This window comes from Polypterus senegalus, chromosome 13, assembly GCF_016835505.1.
Source record: "Polypterus senegalus isolate Bchr_013 chromosome 13, ASM1683550v1, whole genome shotgun sequence".
NCBI lineage: Eukaryota > Metazoa > Chordata > Cladistia > Polypteriformes > Polypteridae > Polypterus > Polypterus senegalus.
Genome location: NC_053166.1, coordinates 79555331 through 79576096, shown reverse-complemented (window position 1 = coordinate 79576096; position 20766 = coordinate 79555331). Strand labels below are relative to the sequence as shown.

At 36.8% G+C, this 20766-nt stretch overlaps 1 protein-coding gene across 1 annotated transcript in view; it reads left to right on the top strand.

Moving 5' to 3' along the window:
* The first annotated feature begins 10583 nt into the window (after positions 1 to 10583).
* The window catches only part of LOC120542356 (deleted in malignant brain tumors 1 protein-like), a 31115-nt gene continuing 20932 nt past the window's right edge, over positions 10584 to 20766 (top strand). Inside the window, exon 1 of the mRNA XM_039774749.1 lies at positions 10584 to 10746. Coding sequence (XP_039630683.1) covers positions 10650 to 10746 — 97 coding nt within the window. The 5' untranslated portion in view covers positions 10584 to 10649. The remainder of the gene's footprint in view (positions 10747 to 20766) is intronic.

Below are 20766 nucleotides of genomic sequence, written 5' to 3'. Positions count from 1 at the left end.
TTAAGAAATCATATGATATGATTAAAATTCTCTAATAAGAACTGAATGAATATTCCTTTTCATACTTCAGTTCTTAACACTTTCTTAAAAAGAACTCCAGTTCAAAGTCTCCTGAGCACAGCAGAAACCATACAGGTCATAATATCAACTGACTTATATCTATGATACACGTCACATTTTACAACCCTGATTCCTGCCCAAGAGGTTGAGGATATGCATACGGCAAAAGTAATAACTAAGTGGCTCGGGGAACAAAATATTGAAATTTTGGTTCCATGGTCATGAAACTTCCCAGAGCGTAATCCCATTGAGAACATGTGGTTAATCCTCAAGTGGCAGGTGGACAAACAAAGACCAACCAATTCTGACAAACTCCAAGCATTGATTATACAAGAATGGGCTGCCATCAGCCAGGATTTGGCCCAGAAGTTGATTGGCAGCATGCCAGGGCGAATTACAGAGGTCTTGAAAAAGAAGGCCCAAAACTGCAAATATTAACTCTTCACATAAACTTAATGCAATTGTTAATAAAAACCTTTGAAACTTTCATCATTTCTTTGGGCTGAAGTTAAAAATCAGCCCCTATTTACAGTTTCACAGCCACATGCCAGGAAACTGTCAAGGGCACCTTTAACTTAGAGGTGCAAGGGTACCTGGAGCTACCAGCATGAGCTCTTCTGCAATAACAACATTTATTTATATAGCACATTTTCATACAAAAAATAGCTCAAAGTGCTTTGCATAATGAAGAAAAGAAAAATAAAAGACAAAATAAGAAATTTAAATAAGACAACATTTTTTAACATAGAAAAGGAGTAAGGTCCGATGGCCAGGGTGGACAGAAAAAACAAAAAAAAAAAACTTCAGACGGCTGGAGAAAAAAATAAAATCGGCAAAGGGTTCCAGGCCACGGGACTGCCCAGTCCCCTCTGGACATTATACCTAACATAAATGAAATAGTCCTCTTTGTAGTTAGGGTTCTCATGGATTCACTTGATGTTGATGGTCATACAGACTTCTGGCTTTTAATCCATCCATCATTGTTAGAACATCACGGTGTTTTGAGTAAATATGTTGTCTATATGGAGTTTGCAGTTTCCCATACTTGCTTAGGTTGCTTTCTGGGTACTGCAATTTTCATCGCTTCTCCCCAGTATTGTTGGGGTTGGGGTATTTGTTGACGCAGCATGGGTCTTTTGTGAGTTATGTGTTGGTATGTACTTGAGTGGGGCTGTGATGGACTGGCACCTCTGCCATTGCTGTTTCCTGCCATGCAGCCTATGTTAAAAGAATTGGCTCTACCTCTACTTGGCCCTACACTGAATTAGAATGTTATGTTATGCTGCCACATTTCACCAACCTCTATATTCATAAACATCTTGATTACAATGGAACCATTTATTGGCCATTTATTGGCACTTCATTTGCACTCTGTAGATGTACATTAGGTTCACCAATAGATTGTATTAACATATCAAAATAGAGACAGCCTGTGAATTTCCCCTTGGGATGAATAAAGTATCTATCTATCTATCTATCTATCTATCTATCTATCTATCTATCTATCTATCTATCTATCTATCTATCTATCTATCTATCTATCTATCTATCTATCTATCTATCTATAGAAGCCAGTGGTAATAAGGCACCCACCTTGGTAGAGTGTAACTCCACTGCTCTTTCCCCAGTCTGCAAACATCATGGTAGGTGCTTCATTACCTTGAAATGAGGTAATTCTTTTTTTTTAAAAGGTACTGCTGGACTATGTTATTAATTACTTCAGGCACAAAACGCTACTGCTGCTTCTATTGCAGGCTGGATTCAAACCTAAAGAGATGATTACAGCAAATTCCCTTTTAGCTGGAGCAATTATACTGATAATATGATCCATTCCCAGTCTATAAAACTATCCTGCCATTGAGCAACGTTTTAAATTTGAATACATTGGACTACCATATCAACCTGTTTGATAATTGACATTTTTCTAATATTATCTTATTAATGTGTACAAATGCCTTGTCTTAAAATACCCAGCCAATACTACCTGCTACTGACCCAGTGTGACCATGAGCAGGTCAGTTTACCTGCCTGTGCTCCAATTGGAAAACCAAATGAAATGTAACCAATTGTATCATAAATGTTGTATAAAGATGTCAGCCAAATAAATAAATGTAAATGTTTTGAATGAAGTTCAACATCACCCTTTTGAGATTAGCTTTATTAAAATTGCTGTGTATTGCTTTAAAGCACAGAATGTTATAAATGCTACAATGTTCTCTGTGAAAAATTAGTTAAAGGATATCGTAGCTGTCCAGTGACTCCATGGTCTCACCATCCCAGCAACCAGACTTGAACTTCAACTCAAGATACTGAGTCACATTTGTACATTTTTATTTGCTTTTTTCTGTTTTTTTTTCCAGTTTTCTTTCATATAAAAAAACACATTAGGGTTACTGCACACTCTAAACTGGCCGTGAATTACATAGCACAAGTGAATCTGCAATATCTCACATTCAACCAGACATCTTTCCCTCCTAGTGCCAAATGATGCCAGCATCGGTTTAATCTCCACACAGCTCTGTAATGGAGACATCGGGTAGGTAAATGACTAAACTGATGCAAACTCAAATAAGAATTCAAAAGCCTGGCCTTTTTTAGTTTGCCAATCTATATGTCAAATCTATATACTTGGGATCAACAGTACAGAGTAGCAGGAATTGTGGAAGGGAGGTGAAAAAGAGAGTACAGGCAGGGTGGAATGGGTGGAGAAGAGTGTCAGGAGTAATTTGTGACAGACGCGTATCAGCAAGAGTGAAAGGGAAGGTCTACAGGACGGTAGTGAGACCAGCTATGTTATATGGGTTGGATGTGCACAGTGGGTAGCACTGGCCAGAAAGTAGGAGACAGAGCTTAGCAGAGTTAAAGATGCTAAGATTTGCATTGGGTGTGACGAGGATGGATAGGATTAGAAATGAGTACATTAGAGGGTCGGCTCAAGTTGGATGGTTGGGAGACAAAGTAAGAGAGGCGAGATTGCGTTGGTTTGGACATGTGCAGAGGATAGATGCTGGACATATTGGGAGAAGGATGCTAAGGATAGAGCTGCTAGGGATGAGGAAAAGAGGAAGGCCTAAGCGAAGGTTTATGGATGTGTTGAGAGAGGACATGCAGGTGATGGGTGTAACAGAATAAGATACAGAGGACAGGAAGATATGGAAGAAGATGATCTGCTGTGGCAACCCCTAATGGGAGCAGCCAAAAGAAGAAGAAGAAGATATGTCAAATCTTTGTGATCTAGAGAAAATTTAAGAATATGAATCTGTTTTCAATGAATTGTCTGTCACTATCATTGCCTTGACACACGGTCTATCATTGGTAAAGCACTGAATTAATTACAGACACTAACCTTGACATATTATGCTTAACTGAAATAACATAAACCTAAGCATTCAGAATTTTATATAAGGCAACTCAATTTGATTAAAGCCAATATCACATTACACAAATTCTATTCAGAGGGGATGTCATATTTGATCTCATCACACATACATGTCAATTTACACACTTAGATATTGGGAATTCTAATTATGCAACTGTGTGATGACCTTCCAGCACAGTCTTGCTTGTCCCTTAACAGGCAATAACATGATGCCTGATGAAGCTAGTGGCCATGTGAAGGTTTTACAGGTATAAGTTCAGCCCCAATCTCTGTCCCTTTTTTCTTAAATCCTGCCTTCACCCAACAATCCTGGCTGTTGCAAGAATAAGAAATGCATTTTACGCAATACCTCTGCATAAGCTGAATTGAGAATTGCTTCTGTAATATCAATGTTAAAATGTCCAGTCTTGAAGTCGAATGTGAACAGTTATCTCCCAATCTCTCACTTACCTTTTCTAGCTCGATGGCTCTTGAGAGTGTTATGGCCTCTAATGGCTTCTGATTCAGACCAGCATTTAAAGTGGGTTTGAATGGTTTTGAACACTGTTCTGCTACTTCTGAAATTTTGATGTAAGCTTTCCCAAAACTTTTTATACCATCCCTTTATTTTTCTAACCACCAATGGTATATTGAGTGCCGCTATCCTTAAAACCTTGCAGTTTTAAGATTAGGAGCTCCTTTGCCCTTGGGTGTCAAATCCATGACGGATATGTAAGAAAAAAAACTTTAAGTACTGCATTAATTAAAAAATTAGCAGATTAACCATATCTATACTAATAAAAGGCAAAGCCCTCACTGACTGACTGACTGACTGACTGACTGACTCACTGACTCATCACTAATTCTCCAATTTTAATTCTCTGAAATTTGGCAGGTTTATTTCTTACAGCTTCCTTACAAAAGTTTGGCAGGTTTCATTTCGAAATTCTATGCATAATGGTCATAACTAGAAGCTATTTTTCTCCATTTACTGTAATGGAGTTGAGCTCAAAAGCCGTGGGGTGCGGAGTTTCGTGTGACATCATCACGCCTCCCACGTAATCACGCAGTACGTAGAAAACCAGGAAGAGCTCCAAAAACCGCTGAAGAAAACATACATTATATAATTAAGAAGGCAGCGGAACAATTACAAGCGAGCGAGTGACATATAAAATCATATTCAGCGGCTCACGTGAACTGACGCAGTGCACAGACAAAAATCAACAGTTCCAAAAAGTGCTGAACAAAAACCGAATTACACTGCTACGCTCAAATAGACAAACCACATGCCGTGGCGCGATAGTAGAGGCTTCGCCTGTAGCGCCGAGATTCGATTCCCGAGAGGGGATGCACTGAGTATGTAGACACGCATTTTTATTCATTTTACCTTCGCATCCCCTTGGTTTGAGACGTAAGAAAAAATATGCGGTTAACGCAGAAAAACAGATCACCAATTGAAGCTTTATAAATAATGGATACTTTATTCGCGATCAATGATTGTTTTAGTAAAGCCATACTCAGTGTATTCATTAGATGAATGGTAAAAAAGTAAGAGCGAGGGGAGGGTAATTTATTGAGGCACGCAGGCAAAACCACAATAGCACGCGGGCTTGATGTACTGTAGTGCGTGTCAACTTGATCTGAATTGCGTGATCACATTCGAAAAACTATATCTTTTCAAGTTCTATTTAGTCCATATGTGTCAAACTCAAGGCCCACGGGCCACATCCGGCCTGGCGTGTAATTATATCCGGCACGCGTGATCATTTTATATACAGTAATCCCTCGCTATATTGCGCTTTGACTTTCGCGGTTTCGCTCTATCGCGGATTTTATATGAAAGCATAACTAAATATATAACGCGGATTTTTCGCTGCTTCGCGGGCTCTGCAGACAATGTGTCTTTTTTACTTCCTGTACATGCTTCCTCAGTTGGTTTGCCCAGTTGATTTCATACAAGGGACGCTATTGGCAGATGACTGAGAAGCTAACCAATCAGAGCACGCAGTTAAGTTCCTGCCTGCTGAATGCAGTGTTAACCAGGAAGTCTCGTCTCGCTCATTCAGCATCAACGTGTTTCGCTGTGTAAAGAGTTGTGCTCTTTTGTGTTTATCTTTGTGCATAGTCAAGCCCTTCATTATGGCTCCAAAACGATCTGCTACTGCTTCAGGGGCCGTGCCCAAGCTCAAACGGAAGATGTTAACAATTGCCAAAAAGGTAAACGTTTTGGATTTGTTGAAGGCTATGATTCTTTTTATTTAAAAAAGTAGGAAAGGAATATAAGATCTACAGCCACAGTGTCCTTTTAACCAGGGTGCAAAATGAGTTGTAAGTGGATGTAATAAGGCAGTAGTCTGGATGGAATCTGCTTTAGGGATTTGGATTGAAGACTGCCAGAAGAAGAACAATGGCAGTGCTACACAATCGCCTGAAGTGGCTCCTTTAGGGGCTATAACGCTCTCCTTTGTTGTGCAGTAAAATAAAACTCATTGTTATCGGACAAGTCATCGTGTCATTGTTGGTAAGTAACCATAATTAATTTTCTACTTACAGTACTTAGTACATGTACGTACGTTTAGTGTCACTGTACACACATTTACTGTATACTATTTTTCTTGCATTGTCCATATTTATTGCTGGTGGCCTGTCTATCGTAATGGCTGTAACATGTGATATCGGAGACACTCAATATCTTTAAAATAATATTTAGGTTTTACTGTATATAAACAGTGTGTTTATATAGATAATTTCAGTGAATCTTACCTAATATCTAAGAGAATACAACGGGATTATGCTGTATAACTCTGCGGGGAATATTTATAAACAGTGTGGGAGAGTTTATAAGGGCTTAAAATATATAAAAATAACCATACAAACATGGTTTCTACTTCGCGGATTTTCACCTATCGCGGGGGGGTCTGGAACGCAACCCCCGCGATCGAGGAGGGATTACTGTACTGTATTATTGTTATTATTGGCCCGGGGATATGAAACGCTGGTAACACAATAAACTACAGATCCCATAATGCAGCGCTTCAGCTGCCTTGCCGAACACTTACCGCGTTAATCAAGTCTAGCTTATGATGCTGCAAGTTATTGCGAAGCTATCCCACACGATGCCGAAGAAAAAAGGTGATTCTGAACATAGAGCCTTTAAAAACTGATGGGAGGCTGAGTATATGTTTACTGACATTGCCGGTAAACCCGTGTGTCTCATTTATGGAGCTAATGTGGCTGTAATTACAGAATTTAATCTAAGACGCACTATGAGACAAAACATCAAGATAACCTGAAACACTTAAATGCAATGCACAAGATACAGAAAGCAAAAGAGTTAAAGAAGAATCTGACACTTCAGCAGACGTTTTTACCCGTGCAAAATCACAAAGTGATTTCAAATGAAGCTGCTTTTATGGGAGAGACAAATGCACCAGTGCAACTTGCCCCACTTTCCCTGTTGCCAAGTAATGTTGAACCAAGTCGGCACTACGGTGTTCCCAAATACGCATTTTGCTGATAAACTGAGCGCATGACGCACTGAGTTCGCACGGCGCTTTGGTGACTTTGAAGAACAAAAAAAGAATTTTGAGTTGTTTCGCAACCCATTTGCTGTTGATGTGGAAACTGCACCTGTGCAGATTCAGATGGAGGTGATTGAGCTGCAGTGTAATGGCACACTGAAGGCAAAGTACGATACTGCACGGCCTGCACAGTTTATTCACTCCATTCCCGCAGAAATGCTCCAGCTCCGTCTACATGCGGCTCGAACCTTGTGCATGTTTGGTAGCACATATCTGTGTGAGAAGCTCTTCTCAGTGATGAAGACTAACAAAACAACACACAGGAGTCACCTCACTGATGAGCACCTGCAGTCCATCCTGAGAATCTCCACAACACAGAACCTCACAGCAAACAGAAACGAACTTGTTGCCAAAAAAAGATGCCAGGCTTCCAGCTCTGATAAAATGACATAAGAGCAAAGACAACTGAATGATTTGATTTGTTATTGCTGAAAAGAACAAATTTTATTTATATTTCCAGGTTTTGTTATGCACCATGTTCATATTTGAATTTGTATAATTTTGACAGGATATATTTTTATGGAGAGCAAAATCTTTTGGGATATTTAAAATTTAAGTTTATTTTTATATAAAATTACATAAGAGTAAAGAAATTTGAATGTTTGTTCTTTTAACGTTTACTTTATTTCTAACTTGTATAATTTAGACAGGATATATTTTTATGGAGAGCAAAATATTATAAGTTATTTAAGGTTTGAGTTGATTTATTCCTTAATAATATTCTGTCGACTAAATAAAAATTCCTTCTATTTAAAATTTAAATAGAACTTGAACAGATACGATAGTTCATAATATCCAGGCAGACTTGCACGTAAGGCGGGAGTCATCTGTTTTAACAAGCAGCGTATTGCACTGATACGAAATAGCCTGCCCATTTAATTATTTAGGAATGGATAAATAAATTAAGAATTTGTACAAATAATGTTTTCATTTTCTTCCTTCATGGATTCTGGCACCCCAGCAACAGTTGCTCGCACCCCAAAGACTGTATATATATATATATATATATATATATATATATATATATATATATATTTTTATATATATATATATATATATGTGTGTATGTATATATATGTATATATATATATATATATATATATGTGTGTGTATATATATGTGTATATGTATATATGTATGGATATGTATATATATATGTTTATATGTGTGTGTGTGTATATATATATATATATATGACAGCAACACTCATCACTCACAACAGTGACAAAACAATTACATTGACAATCATCTTATGTTATTTTCAAAATGTTTCCTTTTCTTTTTCATTACTTCTTTAACACACTACTTCTCCGCTGCAAAGCGGGTATTTTGCTATATATATATATATATATATATATATGCCAGCAACACTCATGACAATGACAAAACAATTACATTTTTAAATGTAAAGTCAAGTTAAATCATGACAATAAATCATTCCTGTGGCTGCCACTAGAGGGAGCAGTGGGACATGGTTAGTGCTGTTCAGGCTATGCTATGTTCTGGACTGGACTGCCACACTGATGCCTCATTCAAATGAGCGTGGCTACACAGAAAGGCAGCACGGTTGCACTGTCTCTATTACCTTCATGGTTTGGGTGCAAGTGGGCAATATTGGATTTTACTCAATGAAATTATTATGTTATGCTATAATTATTTTATAATTATTATGTTATGAAATCACATGGTAACACTTTATAATTAATGTGTTAATAGCTTCAGTGAAATAATGCCTATTTTGTATGATCTATGAGTTACAAGGCTAACTCTTTATTTTTTTTAAAGGACGTCTTGTTAGCAGTGGGATTCTTTCTTGTCTCCAGACAGCATTGCAATATGTATGAACTATTGCATTTGTATTAAAGTGATAGTATTCTTTGTTCACTCATATCTTGAAAGATTAATAATTTAGTGTTTTTTGACTTTATTCTGTTCTGTTTTTTACGTTTTTGCATCACATATGTTAACAAGTGGTAAAGTTCAAGTTAATACCTAAAGATGAAATATTTAAACTGTTAAACATTATGTGTAGCTACACTGTCTATTGTTGAATTTCTTTTCAGTTCTGAATGTGGACCTGCTCAGTTCCATACGTTTAATAAGTGCTGACTATGTATTTTTTACAGAATGACAGTTTGCAGTTTTATTGTTATGCTAGGTGCTATATAAAGGTATAAAGTATGTGTTTTGAAATTCTATTTTACATTTGATGTTGCCAAAGAAATAAACTGACAATAATTTAAATCTGAAGGTATACTTAATTGCTATGTATAGAATACATGTGCATTTCAATACTGTTTTATGTTGGATTTTGCCCAAGAAAAAGGTAATTTAAAACTGAAGCTGTATTCAATAAAGATTCAAATGAGCACAGCTACACAGAAAGGCAGCACGGTTTTCACCGTCTCCATTATTTTTGTGGTCACAGCTTTCATTTAGCTTTACTACTAACACTGAACCATATCCTTGGAGGTGTTACATTCTTGCATCCAGAAACATGCTTTAATGGTTTAAATAATTAAAACGGGATGAATATGGAATTGTCAAGGTACAATGTTACTACAAAAATGAGAGATTTTTATCACACCTTCTCAACATTCATCATGATATGAATGCAGAAAATTCTGAAAGCCACAACAAAACAACAATGCATCTGAGCAAGGTAATTGTCAGGAATGCTGAACAAAGGAAAAGTTTGACTATTTCAAAAAAGTTACGACTGGTTATTGTGGAAACCAGGGGTGTTCCAGTTGCCTGAACCTCGACACAGACAGGCAGAGACACAAATTCCAGCACAGCACACATTTATTTACAAATGAAGAAGCACAGCTCCCTTGCTCTCCTCAATAGCACAGTACACAGTGCACTAATTATTCAGTCCCTTCTGTCTTCTTCTTCTTTTTTTCTTCTCTCATTTCCAACTCCACTCCTCCACAATCAAGGTTTGTCCCTCTTCCTCCCAACTCTGGCTCACTGAGTGAGGTGGCCCCTTTTATGTTGCTCCTGGCAATACTTGGAATCACTCCCAGATGTGATGGAAGTTCAAGGTAGGGCTCTACAGTTCCCCCTGGCAAGCCCCACAGGGCTGCAGTGAATTCCAACTCCCAGCGTCTCTGCTGGAATTCTTGGTGCCGCAGCTGCTCAGGAGGGCAGCAGTCTTTTGTCCCAGGGGAAGTAGTGCCTCACAGATGCTCTCTCCCTAGTTCCTTCCATCCACGTGGCGTCCTGGTACATAATGATACACACGGGGTCACCTTTGTTCTCCCAGAGCACTGAGTTGCAGTACGTCTTCCATGAGACACTTCTCAGAAGCATTTTTATTAGATGATGATGATGTGAAGGAACTTAATTTCAGCTGTATCCACTAATTTTCTGATTCTTTGAGTAATGACTGAATGCTTGAAACTATAGTCAAGGATTGGACATAGATGGCAGTAGGTAACAGGCCTGTTTTATGCTGAAACAGAATTTGAAGAACTTGTGTGCAGTTCACACAGGATATCTTATTTTAGATTTTTATGTAACTTCCTTAAACATTTTTGGTTAACAATGCACAAATGCCATATTTGTAACAATGCCATTTTTCATCAATGCATTTGTATTCCTGCCCTTCTCTGTGTTAGACTATTAAAGTGGAAGAAATTGTGTTGATGATCCATAGTAAAAAAAAACGCCTGTGTGAAATACAATTTTGTAAAATGAGAAGTATTTTGGTTCTTTGGACAATTAGTACTCTGCCACTCCTCTGTAAGTATTCTGCTCTATATTTGAATTTGTCCAAGGTACAAAATAATAAAAACATTTTAGAATAAAAAAAAATAGTTTTACTTAAGATATTTGTTGTTTAGTAATGGAACAAGTTAGAAATTTTGGGAAACAAATAACTGCACATTTATTTATTTGTTGTTTTTAATGTTGCATTTACAGAACAGCATAGGAACACTAAATGCTTATTCAAATGAGTCTTAGAGTTGTGAATGTTGAGGATTGTTACTGATACTATTAAAAGATTGTGATAAGCTTAAGATGCCTTCAGGTTCATCGGGTGACGGTCACAAGTTTGCACAAAAGTAAAACATGGAAACAAAGAGAAGTAGAAGAAGTCCATGTAGAGAGTCAGGCATCTGCCGAAAAATTCTGCAACCAATTTCTCATTATTACTAGTCTTATATCTTAAATTGATACTAAATAGAATTTTATGGAGTCTTTGATGATAGACTTTTGCTTTAATAAACATCTACCAAATACATGTATAGTGCAGACAATGAAACTTGACAATATATTTTTTTATTTTTACACTGTAGGTGCTGGATTCCTTAATACGAAATTTAATGTTTAATTTGAATTTTAATTACATTTCAAAACATAATATATGCAGTGTGATGCTTTGGTGGATTTTAGAGTACTTTTAAAGACAATACGTTCAGACAAAATAAAACTGTCAACAGATGAATAAATTAAGAGTTGACCAATAAAAAACTTTTCAAACTAGATCCAACAAACCTTTTTTTAAGTCTTTGGAAACATTTTTATTACACAGTAAGTTGAGTTTTTGTTTTAATTGTTAATTTATTGCTTTGTATGTTAATGCACTACATAAGAATGCACAACGTTCTGCTTCATTAGGAACATATTTTGTAATATTCTAGACCTAGTTGTACTTAAAAATTTATCCAGACAGTATACAGTATGTCTTTACTTACAGGAACTTAAACTAATAATTCCTTTAAAGATTTAACGTATCACTGGTTACAGTACCTTTTTTAATGCCAATTGTCATGTGTATCAGAATACATCAAGTTTATAGTTCCAAATGCTTCATGAAACATTAAATAAGAATAGTATCCTGAATTAAGAACTCTAGAGCATATAGTGTATAAAGAAAAAAACTAGAGAAGGAAATAACTAGCAAGCTCAAGTAGCAACACACACTTTATCCTCAGTAGGGTTAAATGACTTGCTTTATATTAGGAAACTGCATCACTTCTATTATTAATATATTATTGTGCATCATTGACCAACATAGTAAAAACAAAAGGAGTTAAAAAAAATCAATCCTCATCTCAATTAAGATGCTTATCTAGCTGTCTGTTATAGTCATTGGGGATCTTCCAAAAATTATTTGTTACAGTAAAATTGAACAAAAATGTATTTATATAAAAAATTATAACACAATATCAATTTTTAAATGTAAATGACAAAAAAAGGTAAATTGAATGGATTGCATTTTATGAAAGGGCCATCAATCTTGTCAAACTAAATTGTATATTGTATTTATGCTGTATAGAACAAACCAAAAATAGAAAACACCTAGAAAAGATAATGCCGTATTTATTGTGTCTGGTGCAATATTTAAGAGATACACTATAAGAGGGTTATTATTGCTTGAAGGTTATACTATTCTGTAACTTGTTACAGAGTTTCAAAGGAAAATAAATATGTTGTGCAACGTAAAAATGCAAGTATGTGATGATTTCTGGCTCCAAATTGAAATATTGTTAAATATGCCGTGATAAAAAAATAACAGAAAATAATATGTTCACCAGTTAGTTTCAGATTTTCTTACAGGGTAATAAACCTGTACAAGCTTTTCAAATTAATCTTGATTTTTGATAAATGTGAGAAAACGTAATTCTGGGATTAATTAGTTTAGTGAACTTGAGACTTGGGGACCTTTTGTTTTAAAAACTGTTTGCAGATTCTCAGTTGAAATTTTATCCTCTAAATATGAAAACTACTATTTATGCTAGTATTTAGCAGACCAACTCCTACCTCATTAGGAATATATTTTTACCAGGTGCTACTTTGCAAGCAGGGAATCTTTATGTTCTGTCCAGACCATAAATCAAAGCTATTCAGAGCTACAGTATATAAAAGAAAATACACCAGAATGGAGTTAAAAGATAAGTTTTGTATTTTTCAATAATTTCACATAATCATCGTATAATTTAATTTGCCACTTAAAATTGTGTTCTAACGTGAAGCATATAAATGTAAAATACTTTGTTATTGCATTTTGTGATGCTCTATGGAATCCTGCTTCCACTTCATATGCAAACCAGTAGTATACACAGACAAGCCTATATAGTTCACACACTAACCAATAATATACGGAGACAAGCCAATGAAGTTCGTGTAAATGAAACCAGTATTGTACGCATTCAAACCAATGATGTATACCGTTCAAAACAATAGTAAATTCTCATAAGACAATAGTACTCCCATGCAAACCAATAGATTACACAAAAAATATATGATTTCTGGCCTGTTAGGACATTTTTGGTCCTACTTTTGAGGTAAGGATATTTGTGTGCTTGCAACAGCTTGGAGTAATGACACACACAATCAACCGGCAGGAAAAGGCAGAGTGTTCAAATGAGTGTACAGCAGGCTGAAGCCGAACAAACAAATTCTTTTTTTTTAATGCACGATGAGTCGTGTGTCATAGGTTTCACAAGATGTAATGTGGGAGAAATGCAAAAAATAAAAATAAAAAACACAACACTTAATCCCTAGAAATGCCTGACTACACCACCTGGTATAAAAATGGTACCAATACAAGACTGCACCCAAGGCCAAATTCTACCTGATTGTACTGGTGTGGTGCATTGTGCTGTCCTAAACACACAAGGCAACTTACAATTACACACTGGTTTGTTTTACGGGACCACAAATTCAAACACTTATCAATATAAAAAATGACAAAGGTGGTCATGGAGTGGTAGATAAGTCATGCAGCCCCATACATATTCTTCATCTTATTTTTGCTGGTACATGCGAGAACAGCTAAGCCTACAAATAAGCAGATAAAAATACTCTGCCAGTAAAATAAGAAAATTACTGTTAAATATCAAACATAAAATTGGACAGACCCAATTAGTTATTTCTATAAAGTTAAAACCAACACAAGCATTTCACATTCATCTATTCACTGCAACCCAACTTAAAAGTGCCACAGCAATCAAATATTAAATCAGTAAGTAGGAAGAAAAGAAAGATCAATACACACAAACCAAAACATGTCTCCCTACACAAAATACTTTCTTTAGTTATTTCTCTAAACCAATCGGTCAATGTCCATTTGTTTAATTAGAAATTTACAACTCTCTAATACTGAAAACATTTTTGTGTAAAATTACAGCTATCTGATGGCAGCAGTGTCACCAGTAAAATGCAGTTTTACAGTATTCTTACTGAATTTCACAATTACAGTATAGTACTTTGCTCAAATTTGCAGTTTACTTTTTTATTTACAGTAATTTATTGACAGATATTTCTCCAGTTGCATATTGTTTTAATAGCAATGCACTCCAAATATGCAGCTCATCTCTGTAATCAAATAATAAACAGCAATCCTGTATTTTGTTGCAATTTGAAGTAAATTATTGTTCTTTCTTTCTTTCGTTTGGACCAACAAATTGACTTCAGTATTTTAGAATAAAAAGCGACTTAGTGTAACTTTGATCCTCTGTAAGTATCATAAAATAGAGTCAGAGACAAATTGAAAACACATTTCTTCAATTTTTATTAATCAGCTTAATCTTTTAAGAATAACATATTTTTTGTTAGGGATAAACTTACACAGAAATATCTCCACTAAAAAACAAGAGAACAACATACCTGCTCTCAGAAGCATCACTTAATGATGATCTTCACCTAGCAAATGTTTGACCTGCTCTCATGGTTAATACCAGAGAAGCTCCAAAAGCTGGTGGTTTGGGTGTTAGGAGGCATATACAGAAGAAGACAGAAAGAGTCTACTGGCCCTGAAAGGGATGACAAGTGACATTACATAAAAATCCACTGAAAGTCCAGGAATTTCCTTATGTAAGTGCACACATGAGGATTGAGTGATGCCTGTTTTTTCTGTACCACCTTCTCAGTCTCCTTGCTAGTGACAATCCTCTGAGCATTGGATTCACACTTTGGGCTAATGACAATAAAGAATCCATAAGTGACAAATCAAAAGTTAAGTGACAAAGGCATCAAAAAAATACATGATTTGGCAAAAATCTAAACAAAATGTGAAGAAATGCTTCAATACTTGAAAAGATATTTTTAAAAGCACATACTACCTCTGGATAAATTCCATTGTTCGGCAATCACCACCCTGGTATTGCAGGTTAAAATTATAAAAGCAGGCAAACAGTGAAGCAAGACTGAATGACTACCCCTCTTTTACCACATCTCTCTCTATTGACATCATCTGGCAACATGTCTGCTGCACTGGGCCTGAAGTAAGAAAGCTACAATGTAATTTATGATAATATAGCAGACAAAATGTTGGAATTCTAGCTTTTTGTGATGCAGAGCCAGAAATCATAGATTATTTAATATGAATATTACTTATGAATTATTATTATGGAAAATAATTCAAACATATACACCAGCAAAACCCGGTTGCATAAGTGTGCATTACGTATGAGTCTAATGAGGCAAATATTTAATTTTTTAGCTTTAATCACAAAATATATGTTTGGGATAAAGAGGATAGCTGGAGAGGTGTAGGGCAATTTTTTGAATCTGAAAACAAAAAATCATGATTAGGAGCACTGACACAAATGACCACTTAAAACCCATAATGGCTTTGCTTATTTCAATAAAAAACATAAGCAAGTGCATTGCATTAACATGAATTTGTCTGAGACTCAGGCAGTAACTACAGATTGTTACCTTGCAATTTCCATGCATGTAAACATTTCCTGTACTGGACTGGTGGAATAAACTCAATGTCCTTTTCTCTGATATTTTGTAAATCCAGTACCTATTCTAAAATATCTTCATCTAACAGACCAAGTGTCTGACATACTAGGTAGAAAGAGTATTATGTAATTTTTGATGCTCTCATTTATGTCAGATATCACTCTAAGGAAGGAAATAAGTAGTGCAGAGCTATAAGTGAAAAACCAAAGATGTTGTACACTGGCAAAGAATAATAATGTAGCGAATCAACATGTCCAAGTCAGAAATATTTTGAGAACGTGTTCACTGAAATTGTATTTAAGCAGTAAAAAAGAAGTCAGAATGGCACTTCTCTCTGACAAAAATAATCAAAGTTGTTGCAAATAAGAATTCATTTTCTTTCCAAAAACCAGTCTCTTCTCATCATTCCCTGAGACAATGCACGTGCCTCTCTCGTAGCTTGTTCCTATAACTTCAATTACATTTGCAACCGCAGTGTTACTGTATGTGACAGGAGGCCCAGATGATCCATAGAGTTTCTTGTAAAAACAGTACCTGTATCAACAACTCACATGATGGAAACGTATCCTTAGCTGAGAGATAAGCTTGCAAAAGCTGATGTCTCTCAGTTCGGAGCACACATCTTTAAATAAGCGTGTTTGTTTTCAAACCTAAAGGTCCAAATATGAATGAGTGGCCTAAAGCAAAGTGTCAGTTCTGGGTAGTGACATATATAGTGATATTTCAGCTTAAGTGGATGATTAACAAAGTCCACAAAAACCCATTGCCAAACCTCATTTTATACTGGATTTTTAACTTTGTCCCAATCAAGACTGGAATAGGTTTAAGGAAACACAAATCTGATCAGCATGCCCACTTGGTTTCTTACTTCCAGGCTTAACTTCACGAGACTTGTTGTCTGCCGTCATTGCCAAGGAATCTGAATTGATTAAGTCTGCCATTCAAATCTCTATACGTGAACATTTCCTGTTTTGTGACAATATCTTCTGTGTATAAAGCCAGATCATATGAAACAACACCCTCAAATACATCATGAGTCAAACAAGGAAGAACACCAGGTTGGCACACATGAAAATGTTAATTTGTTACATTTTAAATCAAATTTGATTCCCACAGAGGAGTCCGAGCCACTTACGTATATATGCCATACACCAGCTTTGTAGGACTCTTTAGTTCTCTTTTCACTTCTTGTGAAGAGAGGTGACAAAAATGTTGCTCAATCTGAAAATCTACAGAAAAAATTGCTTTCAATGTATGCACCAATGTTGTGTGAGATAAGGTTATGACAAGCAATAGCACACAATGTAGCTTGCCAAACATGTCCATCAGGGAGGTCTATCATGTTTTGTTCTATGCCTTTTAGATATGTCAATTAAAGACTACTTCAAGACCAACATACTTGAAAGTTTGGTCATAACGCTCAATAACATTTTGGGCTTGAAAAATAGATGGAAATGTTTAAGGCTTTTTCTATCACATATGGATGTGTGTTTCTGCAGATCCCATTTGTAAGATGCAAGAACAAAGTATTTTTAAAATTTATAAGCAATGCTTCACTTCAGAATAAAATGTATGTGGCAAATTAATTTTGCACCTATCCGTAAACATCATCCTGAAATTCCACTTCTTTTAGTTTAATGCCCAATCTCTCATGTGGCACCTTATCAAAAAGTGCCCTTTTGTTGCTTCCTCATAGAATTCCAGTATGTTGATAAAACATGACCTCCCTCTTCTGAACCCAAACTGACTGTTGAGTATTAGTCTGATCCTTATTAATTCATTCCATTAATTTTCCTGTGATACATATTAAGCTTACTGGTCTATAGTTGCTTAGATCTGCCAAGTCACCATTTTTATACAATGGGATAATATTTGCCAGACCTTCAAAATTTCTCCTGTATGCAGTGACTGCCTAAAAATATGCATCAAGGGTATATATATACTAATAAAAGGCAAAGCCCTCACTAACTCACTCATCACTAATTCTCCAACTTCCCGTGTAGGTAGAAGGCTGAAATTTGGCAGGCTCATTCCTTTACAGCTTACTTACAAAAGTTAAGCAGGTTTCATTTCGAAATTCTACACGTAACGGTCATAACTGAATCCTACTTACGTACATATATACGTCCATAGCCTGCAGCTCGGTTGCCGTGTGAGGTGGTGTTGCGTTCCCCATCCCTACGCCTCCCACGTAGTTGGCTGCCTGCCTATATAAGGCTGTCCATTGCTCCAGTCTCTTCATTCCCTTCCTTGCTTCGCCACGGTATTCATGTCTCCCTGCTGATAACTGCAGCCTTTTTATTTAATCCACGGCTTCTCTGCTGTTTTATTGTGCTGATAACTGTAGCCTTTTTATTTAATCCACGGCTTCTCCGCTGTTTTATTGTTCGTTTATTACAATTATAGTTATTGTGTAGGTATTTTAGACTTAGTTTACTATTCAGGTACCCATTTCCTTTACCATTCCAACCGTACCCTCATTAACATGTCTATCGAGGCGATCACCATTGATCAAAAAACTGTCACTTACCGAGTGGTTTCCATGCCCGGAGATGCCGTCTGCCTTTTCCATTCTCTGTGTTACATATTGCACGGCCATATCAGGCTCACTCTTGATATCCGCAGGAACATTGTGTCTTACGTATTGAATGACTGGGACAGGTTCAAGGTGTGGTCTGATGACGGTACAGGAGATAATTATACTACACAGGAGCACTAGAAGAGTTAAATACTTAAGCCCTTCACCTATGCTTCTGCATGCGAGTTGATGGCTGCCGCTGAATTGTTCAGTTGTCGCTTTAAAGTGTACCAAAATGGCCAAATATTTTACACCTTTGGAGAACCGCCAATGCCTCTTAAGCATCTTAGATTCACAGGTGACGATTTGAGTAAAACACTTTGATGTTTATGAATGTTTCAGCTCTCAAAAGCTGGATACAAAGTTATCGATGAAACCGGTTGTATGCTTACAACGCTTGACAGATGCCGAGTGTCACTTCAACACAACATGTCCTGCAAATACTAACATAATTGAAGCAAACCATGAAACTCAAACCGATTATGACAGCAGCAATCCAAGCTGTGAGAAAACAGTAAAAAGGAGGCGTGTCAGACGTCGTGGTACATTTTCTGATGCAGCTAGATGGAAACAACTTTGTGATGCTGCCGCCAAATACTCGCAGAAAAATCCACAAGTTAATAGACACGCTGCCACTAAATACTCGCAGGAAAATCCACAAGTTCATAGAGATGCTGTCGCTAAATACTTGCAGGCAAATCCACAAGTTAATAGAGACGCTGCCACTAAATAATCACAGGCAATTCCACAAGTTAATACCGGGAATGCCTGTTAAACATCTTAGATTCACGAGTAGCGATTTGGGTAGTGAACACTTCGATGAATGAAACCTGTTATCTTTACAACGGTTGACAAACACGGAATGTAACTTGAACATAGCACATCCTCCAAATACGAACCTGATTGAAAGAAATAATGATAATCAAATCCTTGATGACAGCAACACTCATAACAGTGAGAAAACAATTACATTGACGATCATGTTACGTTATTTTTAAAATGTTTCCTTTTCTTTTTCATAACTTCTTTAACAAAGTACTTCTCCGCTGCGAAGCTCGGGTATTTTGCTAGTGTATATATATATATATATTTTGTGGGGTACAGCCCAGACACAGACAGGCAGACATGTTGTTTCGCCACACACGTGTTTATTTACAAAGTCTATATTTACAAAAGTGCACAAACTCAGTGCCGCAGCACAAATCACCCCTTACAGTCCTGGCCGCACTACAATGCCTTGCACAGTCCTCAGACCGCCTCCACTTCCACCCGACTCTTGCTGTCAGCTGGAGGGAGGTGGTCCCTTTTATCCACACCCGAATGAGCTCCAGGTGCTCCCCGACAATCTTCCGCTGACACGCCCTAGTGTTGCGGAAGTGCCGGCTGTTCTCCCGGAAGCTCTCCAGGTGTTCCTGCTTCTCTTCCCCCCAGCACTTCCTGGTGTGGCGGAAGTACTGGGGTCCAGGATTCCCAAGGCATTGGGGCACCTCCTGGCGGTGACCACGGGCCCCTACAGGGTGGGGCTTCCATGCCCTGCACCCGTGGCTCCCAAAGCGACCAGGAAGACGGCCCCCACGTGATCCCAGATGGGTGCACGCCCACTTCCTGTCCTCCAAGGTGTCCCGACCAGGTCGTGGCCCCTGGGATCCTCGACAATTTATTCTCACTAACCTCCTTAACAACTCAAAGGTAAATATTATATCTGGTCCTGGTGATTTGTTTTATTTCAGCCTGTTTTATCTGAGCAGTCCTTCTCCTTCTACAATTTCCACATCACTAAGTATCTCCTTAGTAGTCTCTTTTATGGCTGGAAGATAATCTACTTCCTCACATTTGAAGACCTCAGAAAAATGTGAGTTTAGAGAATCTGCTATTTCACTGTCCGTATTTTTTAATTCACCTTTACTATTCCTGATGCACTTCACCTCTTCCTTGACTGTTCTTTTACTACTAAAATACTGAATGAATCTTTTTGTGTCATCTGCTATATTCAGCTCTTACTGCCTTCTAGCCTCCCTATTATCCTTCTTAATGGTTACCCTTATTTTCTCATACACCATTATTCGCACTAGAGTTATTAGTCTTATTTGTCTTATCCAGCTATTGTTTTCCTTTAATTTATCTTTATTAACCCACTGCAGAGGTTTTTTTTAAATACTACTAATTCCAAATTAAGACACATACTTGTCTTGCATTGTAAAACTTTTCGAACTTGTTCCATTACTCCTCGACTGTCTCCAAACTTAAAAACTTATCCCAGTCTAATCTCCTTAGTTTTTCCCATATCTGCTCAAAATTTGACTTACCAAAGTTAAACTTAACATTTTTAGTCTTAACAAAACACTGAAAACTATACAGTATTATATTATGCTCACTTGACCTTAGTGGTTCTATCCCCTCTACACCCTCAATTCTATTCTGATTATTACAAAAGCATTGGTGTTTTAATATACTGTATTAAAAACAGTCACTAATTACTTCTAAAA